We start from the raw sequence: 16,070 nt of genomic DNA, 5'->3' as shown, positions 1-16,070 counted from the left end.
TTATTCAGCATTTGTACCACGGCAAGGGCCATAAAATGCCATCCATGACCCTCAAAATGCAAGTGATGGATCTGAGACACAAAAGATAAGTCACTATTTTAGTAGTAGCGGTATTTTCATCATGTCATCACACATAAAACAATAATTATAAACAGTATAGACATTATAAACAAAGTCAACAGTCTGTGTATATAAATAAATTACTTTGTAGACCATTATTTTGAAAACCAAAAGTTTACATTTTGCTTTTTTAGCTTACAAACATTTCATAACATGTGGATTTTATTTTTGGGGGAACAATCAATCCTGTTAATAATGTTCAGAGATAATGTTTCTAAAAATAGGCCCATAAGTATGTTATCAAATAGTTAGAGTGAAACTCGAGAGGCAAGAAGTCACGACACCGGCACGCCACCTAATCCGTCTCGCTAATTGGTTTACGGCTAACACCAGTCAGCTCCATCTGTTTTTGTCTGAAAAGAGCTCTCCAGCCTCAGCTTACAGCAGGGAAATGGAAAAACAAATCACTTCACACGCTAAGAAGGCACTAGAAACGTCACATTAAACCTATGTAGAGGTGGTAATCAGAACAAATCAGCTGGTGTTTACTATTCTGATCATCTCTCACAGGTTCATTTACACTTGTTAGCAGCAGATGCCAATCATGTAACCATGCATGAAACCCAGCATGGCTCTGTCATCTGTCTGCCATACTGTCCATACAGCAGGGCCTATTGTCACATACAGGAAGCTGTCAGCTCTTTAACCCTCGGCTTAAGCAGTGCGCATGGCTGCTGCCTCTGTCTCAATGACTGCCTGTCAGTCAGGAGCTTCTTAGTCCTCCTGAAACAGTGCTCAGACCACCGAGGAAGAGTCCGACAGCAGCAGCAGACATGAGCTTCAGCGTCGAGGAGAGGGGCAGGCCGAACACACAGGACTACAGGCTGTTTTTCAGTAAGCACAGCTGCTCTGATGGACTAGTTTGTGTGTGTTAGTGGGGGATGTTCCCTCTTTGAATTGTGCATAGTGTGATAGTTGCTTAATTAACTTCCTATGTAGCAAAAACTACTGTAACGGCTGTGAGGACAAGTGATCCTGGAGCTTCGTGAATAGATCCTCTCATAGAGTTTAATGTTATTTGTCCTTTTCATAGAAAACTCTGCAGGCAAGTACGTCTCTCCTTTCCACGACATCCCCGTCTACGCAAATGAAGCAGAGGTGAGCTTCATGTGTCACAGATAATACTGCAGATGGTTTAAACCAGCAAAACAATGAGAGAAAACATGTATAGACCTACTTAGACCAATCTGCTGCCTTTAAAATGTAAAAATGCCTTCATATATATGAGTTTTTAAATATGGATATGTATATAAATGAATTGTAGTTTCAAAAGTATTAACTATGTCCTCCAGGGGACCAAAATGAGTCGACACTATTGAGAAAATCAATAATATGTACTTTATTTCCTAACTGTTGTTGCTATTTTAGCCTTAAGATAGAGTCTACTCTACACTGTAGTGCCAATTTGTCTGCAGTAGTGAACAGATGCTTTTCCATGTACCACCTGGGGGCCATAGTCAGTGTGCTACCTTACTTAGCACCACAACACTACAACAACTACAACTAAAACCTTTGGAGAGGAAAAAAAGGTTCATCACAGGTTCAAGAGTCCATTATTTGCCTGTTATAGGTTAGATGTAAAAATACTTTGCCTGTTACACCTCCCAGTTATAGAAGTTTGAGCTTTGTCTTTCTGCCTATAATCACTGTCACGCATTTTAGGAGGATGGGTCCCTAAAACAGGAACATAAATGTATCCTTGGTGTAACAAAGCTGTATTAACTGCTGATCATCTTGCAGAATATTTTCCACGCCGTTGTTGAGGTTCCAAGATGGACGAATGCAAAGATGGAGGTATGCATTCATATTTTTTTGTTATTCATTTATTACATCAATGCATATTCCCTTCTGATACTCTGGCTCCAGGTGTATGTGAATATGATGTCCACTAGGCAATCACACAATCAGATATCCAAGGCTGGACTTGATATCGTGTCTGATGCATTCATGTTTTGTCAAGCTTTAAAAGCTTAATCCTTCTGTTTATTAACCCTGACAATACAGTGACTATAAAGAGCAGAACATAAATACGACCATGGCAACTTAGCTTCGAAAGATTTTATTCTATTCTTTACTCTCCTCCACTTTTTTGCATTTGCAAAAATGTCCCTGGCATCCTTACTTACAGCCAACTTAAGAGCTCAAGGAAGGACTGGCTTACCTGTGGAAGAGCTGACTACAGTGTTCTCCAATCAAAGTGCCACCTCAAGTGCTTGTCCTCAACAGTGTCCTCCTTGGCACACTAATCTTTCACAATCCTTGTTTGGCTGAATTTGCAACAATCTTTATCCTTTCTTTGAAACAAAACGAGTTTCATGGTTTTATTAAAAAGTAAAGAAATCATGAGATATATTTTCCCAGTCCACATAGTGGGTCAGTGCCACCTTCTGTTTCTAGTAAGTTGTTGTGACTGTGTTTTGACCGTCTGTTTCTCAGATCGCCACCAAAGATCCCCTCAACCCGCTGAAACAAGACCTAAAGAAGGGGAATCTTCGTTACGTTGCGAACGTGTTCCCTCACAAAGGCTACATCTGGAATTATGGGGCTATTCCACAGGCAAGTCCCACTCCGACAATATTCAGATAACAGGAAACCAGAATGTTTTTTCTGCTCTACCCAACATGTGCTGTCTCTTCTCATAGACATGGGAGGACCCCAACCACAAGGACAGCGACACAGGATGCTGCGGAGACAATGATCCTATTGACATATGTGATATTGGAAATAAGGTGATGGAACATCTCTGAGGAGCTTTGAAGAGACAGATTTGATTCAACTGTTTGCAGCTCTTTCTAAACGGTGCCTTTGATTCTCAGGTGTGCTCTCGAGGAGAAATAATCAAAGTGAAGGTGTTGGGAACTCTGGCTCTGATCGATGAGGGTGAAACAGACTGGAAGGTCATTGTGATCAATACTGAAGACCCTGAAGCTGCCGACTTTAACGGTACAAATAACCTGCAATAGAATCTGCTGGTACCGCTGGAAAACATGTCACCAGTTGGACAGATTATTCTGAATTTCAGAGTTCTTCTTTGTTTTTGATGTGCCGCAGATATCGATGATGTCAGACGACTTAAGCCTGGATACCTGGAGGCGACTTTTGATTGGTTCAAAAGATATAAAGTCCCAGATGGGAAGCCTGAAAACCAGTTTGCTTTCAATGGAGAGTTCAAGGACAGGGTACGCTTCTGTGTTCCTTATTAAAAATGTCAGACTACTGATATATGACTGTTTTTATATATATTTCTGAGCAGTTCTATCAAATGAATGCACAACTGACAAATTAAAACATAATAAAACATTTTTAGAGGGATAAAATGTTCTTAGATTGCTTCATCTTTTTATGTTAAAGGCGCAACATGTAAGATTTGGCCACCTGTTGAATCCAGACTCCAAACCAACAGGGGGCAGTATATCACCAGAGCAACCGCTAACTGCTGCATTAGCTAGTTAGCTCAGTTAGCTGTGCAGCTAGTGGGCATAGACTGGGAGCTCGGAGCAGTGTTGATGTTTACACCGCTAGCTCAAGAGCTTTGGACTGTGACAGGCCTGGGCTAGCTAGTTAGCATGCTAACTTCAGTAAATATCTTTGCAACAACGCATAGGTGCCATAAACTGTCAATTCTTCACATTCTGTCGATAAGTTTAGTCAATTTTTTGATGTTTTTAACTTACATAGTGCACCTTTAAGCATATTTACTCTTTTCAAACCCTATGTTAAGATAAAGAAATTAAATATATATGTATGTCTTGCAGGACTTTGCCATTAAAACAGTCAAGAGCACCCATGAGTTCTGGAAGGCTCTGATTTCTAAGAAGACTGATGCTGGGGAGTTAAACTGGTGAGTTCAACTTAGCATATGAGACGAATGCTTTTAATGTTATTTCCTGCCAGAACATCCTTGAGATAATTATCAGGCAGTGAGTGAAAGTCGACAGAGCGCTGACAGCAGAGTGTGAATCCGCTTAGTTAATGGACTGTTAAATAACCTTCTTACTGCACTTGAAGTGGTGACATTCTGAATATATGCCTTTCTCGGTCCCCTTAATGTTTTTCTTGGCTAAGAGGCGCTTATAGGGAGAGGATATTGTTTGAAAGCTGAAGTTGTTTCTTTTTTTCTTTCTCTCTCTTTCTTGACTCAGCATGAACACCAGTGTGTCAGATAGTCCGTTCTGCTGCTCAGCTGGAGATGCAGAGACTGTTGTCAAGTCTGTAAGTCTGTTTTATTTTGAAATTCAGCAACTTAAAAGACCATCCATAAAAGGGACAGTACACCCCCACATCGAAAATCCATATTTTGCCTCTTACCTGTAGTGCTATTTATCCCTATTGACTTTTTTATTGTGAGTTGCCAAGTTTTAGAGATATTGACTGTGGAGAGATCTGCCTCCTCTTGAATATAATGAAACTAGATGGCACTCAAAAAAACTCAACAGCAATGTCTCTTTCCAGGAATCATGACCCAGTTACTCGAGATAATCCTCAGACCTTGTTGTGAACAGTTCGGTGCAGGAACTATTTTCTTTCTTACAAACCAAATCCGTACAGAATCATTCTCCTACCCATGGATGAAAGGCTTGTCCTCGTGACAGCGCGGCAGGATGTACACAGTGACGGCTTCTGTCTTGGTTAAGCTTTAACGTTAGCTAGTTTAGTGGACTGATGCTGCGTTCATGTGCTCCTCGGATGGTCCCAAACTGCTCATAAAGAGTTATGTGGATTATCTTGATTAACTGGGTCATGATTTCTAGAAAGAGACATTGCTGTTGAGTTCTCTAAATTGAATGATAGAATGATTTCGTTGACTCTTACAGGCCAGCGCTTTTGGAGCTGAAGAGCCCATTCCAAGTTCAGGTGAGTGTTTGCACATTTATTTGGTTTATTAAAGCTACAATATGGTTGTGCTCTATGGAAATGACATATTTCTTTATTTTTGTGTTTTCTTTCAGTTGACAAATGGTTCTATTATGAAAAGTAAGAAGGAAATCCCGGGCAGAAACCTTCACTCCTCCCATCACTTCTGTCTTTCTTTATCTGATTTAGGTCACATTGCTTTTGCTTCCATTATAGGCTGCTGCTGTTTAGGCCTCATGGTTCCTCATGTAGAGTCATTTCATTTATCTTCTGATCTTTACATTTGGCTCATATTGTGTTTTACTGTCCTGTTGATACTGTGTGATTTTGTTTCTGCAATCACTTTGTTGAAGCTAATGTGGTCCCAAATAAAGAATGAAGAATGCTTCTTTTTTCACTTCTTCTTGGATGCCTGATGCTGCTGTTGTCAAAACTGCCCGCCAATAATTTCAAGCTTGACAGAACATTATAATAAACCACCGTAAATCCCAGGGTCGTGTATAGTATTCATTTTATTGCCACTAGCTCACATAGACTTGAGCTTACAGTATAGATCTATAGTGGGTGATGGTGTCCTGATGGGAAAAGACAGACAGAGATCACACACACACACACACACACACACACACACACACACACACACACACACACACACACAATGCTTTACAATGCTCCACCCAATGATTCATGTGGCCATACAACAAATTGCACTACTGCCTGCGGGCTAATAAATGGGGTATTTTGTGTTCCTAAAATATAACAGCTACTTAACAGTGCAAATGACTGGTTATTAAAGTCTTTGGCTGTAAGTGGATAAGCCCCCATGGGTTTTTTCTGCAGGCTGCAATTAAACAATAAGCTTCGATAAGCACTATATCATGAGCACTATACATGATTACAACACATAAAAGGTGTTCCCATGCAGCTAGTAAGATGAGACCATTACCTGTTTTCCTTATGTTCACCTGATTACAGATTTCCTTATCATGATCGACAGTCTTTGTAATTTACTACCCATTATTTGTTCGAAATGTGCTTGAAAATAATGCAGTTCAACACTAAAATAAAGGTTTCAAAGAATTTTGAGGAAGAAAGCTTCACCATTTCAAGCACATTTACAGATATAGGCTTACTTGTAGTCCACTTTGGTAGATATTTCCCGTTTTAATATTTTTTATTTTTTTGCCATAAAGGATTAAAGAGAGAAGACGCAGCTCATTTCATCATGTAGAAAGCATTTTACCATAGGAGTATGTGAAGGAAAAGGAAATTGAGGAAGAGGTAAGAGTTCCTACACCAATATTCGGTCACACATGCACTGTATAATAAAACATTACATTCAGATGTATATCTCAACCATGTCATGGCTTTTAGTTTTATAGAATTTATTTTATTATTATTATTATTATTATTATTTATATAAATATCCATATTACGGAGGGAAGATGTTCCTGTATGTCGACATGAGGGCGCTACTGCAGCAACATGGCTGCCAAACGCCCAATTGTAACCCACGAAGAAGAAGAAACCGGAACTCTACTGACTGTTTCCAAGGAGACCACCGATACTACTTAGCGCTGGGCTGCTGGTCAGTACCGAGGGGTAAGTCAGCTAACGCTAAAGTTAGCAAATCATCTAGATGTAAATATATAATAAAACCATATTGCGCTGTTATCTTGTTACTAACGAGCTTTCGCGCTGTCGCTGGACCAATTAGCTTCGGCCTGACGCACGTGAGATCAGACTCTAGAAAGTGCCAGCGGTTTAACGTTAGCTAACATGCTAATGCTAACTAGCTATAAAGCGTTTTCTATCATTAAGCAAAGGCACACTGAAACAAGCTCAATACCTACAGACACATGGCTACATATGCTTCACTGTTATAATACCGTTTGTAATTGTCTTTTTTCCCCCTTTTTAATAAAAAGGAGCGCTGTTAAATAAGAATTTAGCTAGCTAATTGTTAACTGTTAAATCTAATAAATCATAGCATCGGACTTTCAGCTGGATTTATTATAACAACCAGAAACGGTGATAGTTAAAACAGGTCTACTTACGCACTAATTAAGTCCATGAAGTTCAGCTTGCTGAACATAAGGTAACGTTACTGCAAGGCACCTGCTACACGCGTGGGTGGAGCTGTAGTGTTGCGTCAGGGATATTAAAACACCTGAATGATCTAATGCAGTGTAATTATTCGACCTTCCACAGGTGGAAAAAACAGTGAGCCTACCTGCACAATACCTGATCCCTGAAACCAGATCATCTACAATTCTTGTCATTTAATATTATTAATTACACAAGTGGTTTTCCTGCCATGACAAGCCAAAATGTAACATAGTACTTTTACCTGAGGTCGTCAGGTACAGGTCTGATTTCAGTCCCCAGAGTCAAAACTAAACATGGAGAAGCAGCGTTCAGTCATCAATATTTCGATATTTTTAGACAATACAACTCACAATATAATGTGATCCAATACAAGATCACAAATAATGCCAACTGTGTGCAGTATGTGGTATTAATCTGACCTCTTTCTCGTTTCAGTCAAAGACCGTCAAGATGTCATTTTTATTTGACTGGATCTACAGGGGGTTTAGTAGTGTTTTACAGTTCTTAGGTAAGTACTTTCTTAAGTTTTGCAATATCTAAAAGTGTTGGAAAAGTATTTAAATGATCTATTTAAAATGTACAAATAAAATTTTTGCGGGTGATTTCTGACACGTGAAATATTTTCTTCCAGGTCTGTACAAAAAGTCTGGGAAGCTGGTTTTCCTGGGCCTGGACAACGCTGGTAAAACAACACTCCTACACATGTTGAAAGATGACCGACTCGGCCAACACGTGCCGACGCTTCATCCAAGTAAGGAGAGATTCAGACAGCAATGTGTCATACTACATAAGGTGGCATGTTACCTGATATTATCATGTAGGCAAATTATTGTGATAGTTTTGCATCTTTAGTTACTGTGTCATTTCCAGCCTTGTTGAATGTAATCTTCTTTTCAAAGCTTCTGAAGAGCTGACAATCGGTGGGATGACATTCACTACATTTGATCTGGGAGGACATGTACAAGGTGAGATCTCTCTCCATTTATGCCACACTATGTAAATGAGGCAGTTGTCAGTGTTTTCTGCTGCCTAAACAGATTGTAGTGATACAAATATGTTAAAACTGTTGTCGATTGTCAGTTGAAAAGCAGAAAATGACTGAACCTTTTTGTTAACTTGCTCCCTGTTGCCTTACTGTCAGAAATCTTTTGACCAATTGTCAGTTGACTAATCACAATTCTCATTGCTGCCACATGGTGTCTCTGTAGCCCCCACAGCTCTGATGTGTCATTTAAATCAGCTGCTGAAGCTAAAATAGTGAGCACATTTGAACTGACATTCAAAGGTGGAGAGTTCCTGTATACAGAGGTTGTGACAGAAAGAAGAGTCTCTACATCTAGATTATGATAAGGTGGTTTATGTAAATTTTTAGTGATTATCACAGCATCTAAATCTCATGGTAAGATGGTGAATTTATCTTTTGTCTTGTGGAGTCAAATCAATATCCTGTAAGTAAAGGTACAGCTCCTGACAGTGCCCCCTGCCTGATTAGACCTTTTCCAAGACTGTGTGGGCAGTACATGTGCCTGACTTACAGCTCCATCACTCTCTCATCTGTTAAGGCAGTTACACTATTTTCATTGTTATTAATTAAAATGAAATGACTTAATTTAATTCCCCAAGATAGTTTCTACCAACTTCAACCTGACTAGAGGTCTAATTCGCCGAAGTAGTTGAAAACATTTACTAAAACTCAATAATTTAGCCACCATACCACTATATGAAGGTGATTGTAGGCAGAAACAGTAAGGATACAGTGGTATTTTCACCAGTTTCGTGTTAAACCTGCTGTATTACAAGCTGAGAATATAATTCACCATCCTATGAATTGCTGTGAGGACGAACTGTTCTTTTCTTTGATAGCTCGTCGAGTGTGGAAGAACTACCTGCCGGCTGTGAATGGAGTTGTTTTTCTTGTGGACTGTGCAGATCACGAAAGACTCATAGAATCCAAGACTGAACTCGATGTAAGATTAAACATCACTGTTTCAAGCTATATCCACCACGCAGCACTGGCTGCTGCCTCTTAACAGCAGATTGATGATGATTGTACTGCTCTTGTATATCTAGGCTCTCCTAGGAGATGAGACTATAGTCAATGTTCCCGTGTTGGTGTTGGGTAATAAAATCGACCGTCCTGAGGCCATCAGTGAAGGAGGACTGAGAGGAGCTTTTGCACTTGATGGTCAAGTTACCGGAAAGGTAGGCGTGTGGTTTTAATTCACAGAAATGATAAAATCTCACTCCCTCTATGCGTGGATACACTGATTGTCGTCGTCCTCATTAATTCATATTGTTCTTGACAGGGAAATGTCTCTTTGAAGGAGCTGAACGCCCGACCGCTGGAGATTTTCATGTGCAGCGTGTTGAAAAAACAAGGCTATGGGGAAGGTTTCAGATGGTTATCACAGTACATTGACTGACATGAGGCTTAACCAGAAGGGATTTCCTTGACACATTTTCATGAAGCATGACAAAGACCTTGTCTCTTTGCCAGTGTCAATCAGCCTCGATTTCAAACAGTATTATTATTAAGAGCATATTAAGAGCATATTCTTTTTAATACTTAAAGCAATTATTCAGGATTTAAAGGTTTCTATGCAAACTTTTAAAAGTGGTTCATGGTGAACTGTCCTTTGTGTGTTATTAGTGTGAGTGTTAACTGAGTTGTAACAAAAGAAGTCATACATTATGCAAGAATGTAGATATGTACACGTCAGTGTTGCTTTATTTGGTGATTGTGGTGGGTAGTTTACTGCTTGTCTGACATCAGATTAAGATGGCCAAGTTTAGATTTCAAAATTAGACAAACAAGTAAACAAAATATTAATTTTAGTTCATTTAATCCTATGCTATGCAGCCACTGCCTTCAAAGCATATAGCCAAAGATGTATGCTAATGACTTTGGGATTAGCAGGGAGAGATTTGGACTTCAACAAAAGATATTTTTCATGTGGAGCACTGAGCCAAAATAACGTCAAATCCCCTTTAGAAACCAAAAAAAGCAGAAAAGACAGCACGTCCCACAAATAAATCCAAAGATGATGAAGTAAACAGAGTCAAATTGAACACTAATGAGTGCGCTCTGACGAGGGTGCTTCTCAAATTCAATGTCTGATTGGCTTGTTTATTTTTCTATCTTTTCTTCAATACACTGATCAGCCTCAACATTTAAAAGGACTAAAAGGTAGTGAATAATATTGATCATCTTGTTACATTGGCAACAGTCAGCTTTTGAACTTGATGTGTTTGAACCAGGAAAAATGGGCAAGTATAAAGACCTGAGCGACTTTGACGAGAGCCAATTTTTGAAGGCTAGACAACTGGGTCAGGACAGGTCCAAAATGGCCAGTCTGGCGTAGATTGATTCAGTGGTTAGTACCACTAAAATGGTACACAGCAAAAATTGTTCAGAAATGGTTTGAGGAACATGACAAAGAGTTCAAGGTGTTGACTTGGCCTCTAATTTGCCAAGATCTCAATCCAATTGAGCATCTGTGTGATGTACTGGAACAACAAGTCAGATCCATCGAGGTCCCACCTTGCGACAAAGTTCTGGATCTGGGCTGGTAGTAGTGCAGAACACAGAACATAGGGCAGAACACACTACATTAGCTCTGGGTTTTAAAAATGGCAGTCGTAAGCGGTTTTAGTTGGTCCTTGGCCACGATAACCCCGCTCCAAGCCCCTGACATAAGCGATTCTTTGTTCTAGACCAGCAAAAGTGATTGTGCGGTTCTGGAACCAGTTTTCCTGGCAGAGAGCTAGTTCACTGGCTATCGAAACGCAAAGAACTGCTTCCAGAGTTGGCACTGCCTCCGAACTAGCACCTGAATGGTCTAAAAGGGATGTTAGAAGAGTTAAAGGTTCTGCTGCTAACATCTTGGTGCCAGATACCACAGGACACCTTTAGAGGCCTTGTGGAGTCCATGCCTTGAGGCGTCACAGCTGTTTTGGCAGCAAGAGGGGAACCTACACAATATTAGGCAGGTCCTTTTTAATGTTACGGCTGATCGATGTATGTTGGCCCACAGCGATGTTACACGTTGCGCTGAAGGAAACTAATTTAAGGTGTCTTCTACGGACCAAAATAAGTCTTTATTATCTTTGACTTTGGGGTGAGCTCAAAGATAAAATGTTGATACAGAACCTTTACGACTTCCAATGGCTGCTCTTGCTTAATTATGTCATGAAGGCTGTAATAATGCATTGCCCTTAAAATGTCAGTATGCAATAAAGTAGAATAATCAACTGCACCATAGCAGAGACAATCTTACTCCACTGTATTTGAGAGTAAGAAGGAAAAAATCTAGCTCTGAGCAATTAATGAATAAATTAGTTTCTTCTTTTTTTTTTTTGTTAATTATTACTTTATAGCAATATGAGGGCACATATTCAGCATGTAAGCTGTGCAACAGGGTTAAAGTGCTGCATGTGATTTACTTTTTGACTATCTGAAAAGATATGAGAGTGAACCTGCAAACATTAACATGCTAACCTGTAATTTTCTATTATTTTCTCAATCTGGATACTAAAGTATTTTTGTTGTTTGACTTGTCTCCTGCATCCCGTGTTTACAGTCTAACAGTTTGAGTGTTTTATTTATTAATATTTGCAGGGATATTTGTGACTGAGATGAAAAGATACAGTTGAAACAGATTTTATACAGCAAATCGTGAGTGTTTACTCAGATATAGCATGCATGTAAACAAACCGCTTTTCCTTTGAACAGTGTTCTGACCCAGTTGCTGAGTCCTGTAAATTATGTATAATACAGATGTAAATGTTTGTACAGTAGCTGCCCTTTAGCTGACACTTAAAGCACTGGAGTTATTTCTAACTGACTATAACTTGAATAATTATCTGTGCAATTAGTTTCACCTGAAAATGACAACATCCACACATAAAGATAGATCTATGTATGTAATGAGTGGTTCATGTGTAATAAAGACTAAACTGATCATGTGTCATTTTGATTTTTAACTTCAATTAAAGTCTTTTCACACACTTGTATTCCTTGTTCTGTTTATTAAAGCAACCAGCATATATCCCTTCAGGGGAAACGTCTGAAGTGTCACCTCTACTTGTCATGTTACATCATTCTCTCAACATCTGCTTTAGTCCTTATGGAATAAAAATATATTGTGAGTGACACCGGAGAGGAGAGATATTACAAGATAAACCTGTTTCCTGGTGTTGGAAGTGAACACAACTAAGGTCCTCTGTTGTGGTTGGAGGAGCCTTGTCCTCTAGTGACAATTTGTTGTGGCATCCCCCAGGGCTCAAATCTCGGGTTACTTATTATTCTCTCTTTAACACTAAGTGTCTATAAAAATTCAGAAAACTCTACCTCCTGTTGCCGTTATAATGACAACAAATAAGGTTGGAATAAAACTACAAAATATATGTAATATGGTAATTAAAGTCTAAGGTAGTAAATAAACCAAAACACTGTATGTTAAGAGGCTTATCTATCGACTAATGTGAAGCCAGACAGCTGTAATCTTGGAGTAATTTTTGATTCAGGACTGCAATTAGACAAGTGGTGCAATTATGTTTTGTTTTGACACATCACTGACATTTTCTTTTCATTCTCAGACGTGGAGAAATTCGTAGATGCTTTTATCTCCAGGCTTAATTATTGTGAAATGCCTTGTTGTAGTATCAGCCAACTGCAGCAAATTGCTGTGTGCTGCCTCGAGGCTTTTGTGACCACATTACCCTAATCCTTGCAGCCTTTCACTGTCTGCCTGGCAGTTTTGGAAATCATTTGACTTGAAAATATCTCGACATCTGCGGGATGGATTGGCAGGAAATTTTGCACTAATTGTAGCCAGCTGATTGTGGTAATCACCTGACCTTTCCTCTAGGGCTGGCCACCATGAGGTTGCCATTTGTGTTTTTAATAGTCATTGGATGAATTGTCAGGAAATTTGGTTCGCACGTTCTCCTCAGGATGAATCTTCAATTTGTTGTTGAGCATGGTAAAACATGGTTAGCATACAGATTTAAGCTGATTTTATACAGACACTAGCACTGCTGTAGTATTTTATTATTTTATATACCATAATCATGAGCATTTATTTGGTGTAACATTGTAAGTATTGATCCATTTACATTGTTTTGGAGTCCTGGTACTTGAGTTTTTCCATTTTGGAAGACTTTCTAGTTTTCCTCCACTATTGATAAAATAGGGCTGCTATTTTTTCTATTTGACGATTTTTTCTCGGACCTGGCCTTGTTTCTGCTCAATTACACGTTTTTTTTACAGTTTACACGTATGTCTACTGTTTTTCAACTGTGTATGTCTACTACTTATTTCCACTGTGTTCTTTGTATTTCTACTGTGTGCTGTGTATTTCTACTGTGTATTGTGTATCTCTACTATGTATTTCTACTGTGTACTGTGTATCTCTACTGTGTACTGTATATCTCTACTGTGTATTTCTACTGTGTTTTTCTACTGTGTACTGTGTATCTCTACTGTGTATTTCTACTGTGTATCTCTACTGTCTATCTCTATTGTGTATTTCTACTGTGTACTGTGTATCTCTACTGTGTACTGTGTATCTCTACTGTGTATTTCTATTGTGTATTTCTACTGTGTACTGTGTATCTCTACTGTGTATTTCTACTGTGCATTTCTACTATGTATTTCTATTGTTTGTTGTTTGTTTCTGCTCAATTACACGTTTTTTTTTACAGTTTACACGTATGTCTACTGTTTTTCAACTGTGTATGTCTACTACTTATTTCCACTGTGTTCTGTGTATTTCTACTGTGTGCTGTGTATTTCTACTGTGTATTGTGTATCTCTACTATGTATTTCTACTGTGTACTGTGTATCTCTACTGTGTACTGTATATCTCTACTGTGTATTTCTACTGTGTTTTTCTACTGTGTACTGTGTATCTCTACTGTGTATTTCTACTGTGTATCTCTACTGTCTATCTCTATTGTGTATTTCTACTGTGTACTGTGTATCTCTACTGTGTACTGTGTATCTCTACTGTGTATTTCTATTGTGTATTTCTACTGTGTACTGTGTATCTCTACTGTGTATTTCTACTGTGCATTTCTACTATGTATTTCTATTGTTTGTTGTTTGTTTCTGCTCAATTACACGTTTTTTTTTACAGTTTACACGTATGTCTACTGTTTTTCAACTGTGTATGTCTACTACTTATTTCCACTGTGTTCTTTGTATTTCTACTGTGTGCTGTGTATTTCTACTGTGTATTGTGTATCTCTACTATGTATTTCTACTGTGTACTGTGTATCTCTACTGTGTACTGTATATCTCTACTGTGTATTTCTACTGTGTTTTTCTACTGTGTACTGTGTATCTCTACTGTGTATTTCTACTGTGTATCTCTACTGTCTATCTCTATTGTGTATTTCTACTGTGTACTGTGTATCTCTACTGTGTACTGTGTATCTCTACTGTGTATTTCTATTGTGTATTTCTACTGTGTACTGTGTATCTCTACTGTGTATTTCTACTGTGCATTTCTACTATGTATTTCTATTGTTTGTTGTTTGTTTCTGCTCAATTACACGTTTTTTTTACAGTTTACACGTATGTCTACTGTTTTTCAACTGTGTATGTCTACTACTTATTTCCACTGTGTTCTTTGTATTTCTACTGTGTGCTGTGTATTTCTACTGTGTATTGTGTATCTCTACTATGTATTTCTACTGTGTACTGTGTATCTCTACTGTGTACTGTATATCTCTACTGTGTATTTCTACTGTGTTTTTCTACTGTGTACTGTGTATCTCTACTGTGTATTTCTACTGTGTTTTTCTACTGTGTACTGTGTATCTCTACTGTGTATTTCTACTGTGTATCTCTACTGTCTATCTCTATTGTGTATTTCTACTGTGTACTGTGTATCTCTACTGTGTACTGTGTATCTCTACTGTGTATTTCTATTGTGTATTTCTACTGTGTACTGTGTATCTCTACTGTGTATTTCTACTGTGCATTTCTACTATGTATTTCTATTGTGTATTTCTACTGTGTACTGTGTATCTCTACTGTGTACTGTGTATCTCCACTGTGTATTTCTATTGTGTATTTCTACTGTGTACTGTGTATCTCTACTGTGTATTTCTACTGTGCATTTCTACTGTGTATGTCTACTGCTTATTTCCACTGTGTTCTTTGTATTTCTACTGTGTGGTGTATTTCTGCTGTGTATTTCTACTGTGTGATGTGTAATTTCTACTGTGTGCTTTGTATTTCTACTGTGCATTTCTACTGTGTATGTCTACTGCTTATTTCCACTGTGTTCTTTGTATTTCTACTGTGTGGTGTATTTCTGCTGTGTATTTCTACTGTGTGATGTGTAATTTCTACTGTGTGCTTTGTATTTCTACTGTATATTTCTACTGTGTGAGGTGTATTTCTACTGTCTATTTCTACACTGTAAAAAAAGTATGTGAAATAAACAGTGAAGTTCTGTTAAATCATGACATTAAAAAACTGTAAATAGAGAAACAATGCAGCAGTGTGTAATTTACAGTCATATTTTGTAAAATACTAAACCAAACACAGCGAAAAGTGAAAAGAATCATGTTACAGCATTTGGTACCTTATCTAAAATGTAACACAAGACTTAAAGGATAAGTTCTCCTGAAAATGTATATTTTGTCATTATCTTCTCACCCTCATACCGATGGAAGTCAGATCCTGGAAAATTCAGAGCAAAATAGCACTGCGGAATTTTCCTAAACAACTGAATAGGTGTATATGTTTTAAAATATATATACATAAATAACTGAAAGCAAACACAAAATGGCTCCATAGTTTGTCTCCAGAAGCCCTTATTTGAAAAGACCTTATTTAAACTCCCTTTTAAGCTGAAAGCACGCACCCCATCTCAACTGGAGGCACAAGCTTAATTGGGTGTCGAGAGTATAAATAACGTCTCTTTAAATTGGCTTCAGGAGAGTCGAATTACACCACATTAACTGTACGGAGC

At 38.4% G+C, this 16,070-nt stretch overlaps 2 protein-coding genes across 2 annotated transcripts; both read left to right on the top strand.

The window, feature by feature from the left end:
- Window positions 1-873: 873 nt before the first annotated feature.
- Window positions 874-5,361, top strand: ppa1a (inorganic pyrophosphatase 1a). The gene is made up of 11 exons (XM_084341980.1): window positions 874-954; window positions 1,154-1,218; window positions 1,861-1,914; window positions 2,557-2,676; window positions 2,763-2,849; window positions 2,937-3,063; window positions 3,172-3,299; window positions 3,876-3,961; window positions 4,263-4,332; window positions 4,935-4,974; window positions 5,070-5,361. Exons 1-11 carry the CDS (start codon window positions 894-896, stop codon window positions 5,096-5,098), a joined length of 867 nt encoding a protein of 288 aa, XP_084198106.1. The 5' UTR covers window positions 874-893; the 3' UTR covers window positions 5,099-5,361.
- Window positions 5,362-6,449: 1,088 nt separating this feature from the next.
- sar1aa (secretion associated, Ras related GTPase 1Aa) lies at window positions 6,450-12,096 on the top strand. Its single transcript, XM_084342263.1, has 7 exons — window positions 6,450-6,576; window positions 7,519-7,591; window positions 7,715-7,834; window positions 7,983-8,048; window positions 8,947-9,050; window positions 9,154-9,285; window positions 9,390-12,096. Exons 2-7 carry the CDS (start codon window positions 7,534-7,536, stop codon window positions 9,504-9,506), a joined length of 597 nt encoding a protein of 198 aa, XP_084198389.1. The 5' UTR covers window positions 6,450-6,576; window positions 7,519-7,533; the 3' UTR covers window positions 9,507-12,096.
- The last annotated feature ends 3,974 nt before the right edge of the window (window positions 12,097-16,070 follow it).

Source organism: Pagrus pagrus, assembly GCF_965226575.1.
Source record: "Pagrus pagrus genome assembly, chromosome: 21".
Lineage (NCBI taxonomy): Eukaryota > Metazoa > Chordata > Actinopteri > Spariformes > Sparidae > Pagrus > Pagrus pagrus.
The sequence above is the reverse complement of the archived record's forward strand: the minus strand, read 5'-3'. Positions and strand labels throughout refer to the sequence as shown.

What these genes read in the sequence shown, in the direction of transcription:
- ppa1a (XM_084341980.1), top strand. Translation starts at nt 894, where the DNA reads ATGAGCTTCAGCGTCGAGGAGAGGGGCAGGCCGAACACACAGGACTAC. An exon ending in ATGGAGAGTTCAAGGACAGG is followed by an intron (nt 3,300 to 3,875) that starts GTACGCTTCTGT and finishes TATGTCTTGCAG; the next exon opens with GACTTTGCCATTAAAACAGT. An exon ending in CAGAGACTGTTGTCAAGTCT is followed by an intron (nt 4,333 to 4,934) that starts GTAAGTCTGTTT and finishes TGACTCTTACAG; the next exon opens with GCCAGCGCTTTTGGAGCTGA.
- sar1aa (XM_084342263.1), top strand. Translation starts at nt 7,534, where the DNA reads ATGTCATTTTTATTTGACTGGATCTACAGGGGGTTTAGTAGTGTTTTA. An exon ending in TCTGGGAGGACATGTACAAG is followed by an intron (nt 8,049 to 8,946) that starts GTGAGATCTCTC and finishes TTTCTTTGATAG; the next exon opens with CTCGTCGAGTGTGGAAGAAC. An exon ending in ATGGTCAAGTTACCGGAAAG is followed by an intron (nt 9,286 to 9,389) that starts GTAGGCGTGTGG and finishes TGTTCTTGACAG; the next exon opens with GGAAATGTCTCTTTGAAGGA.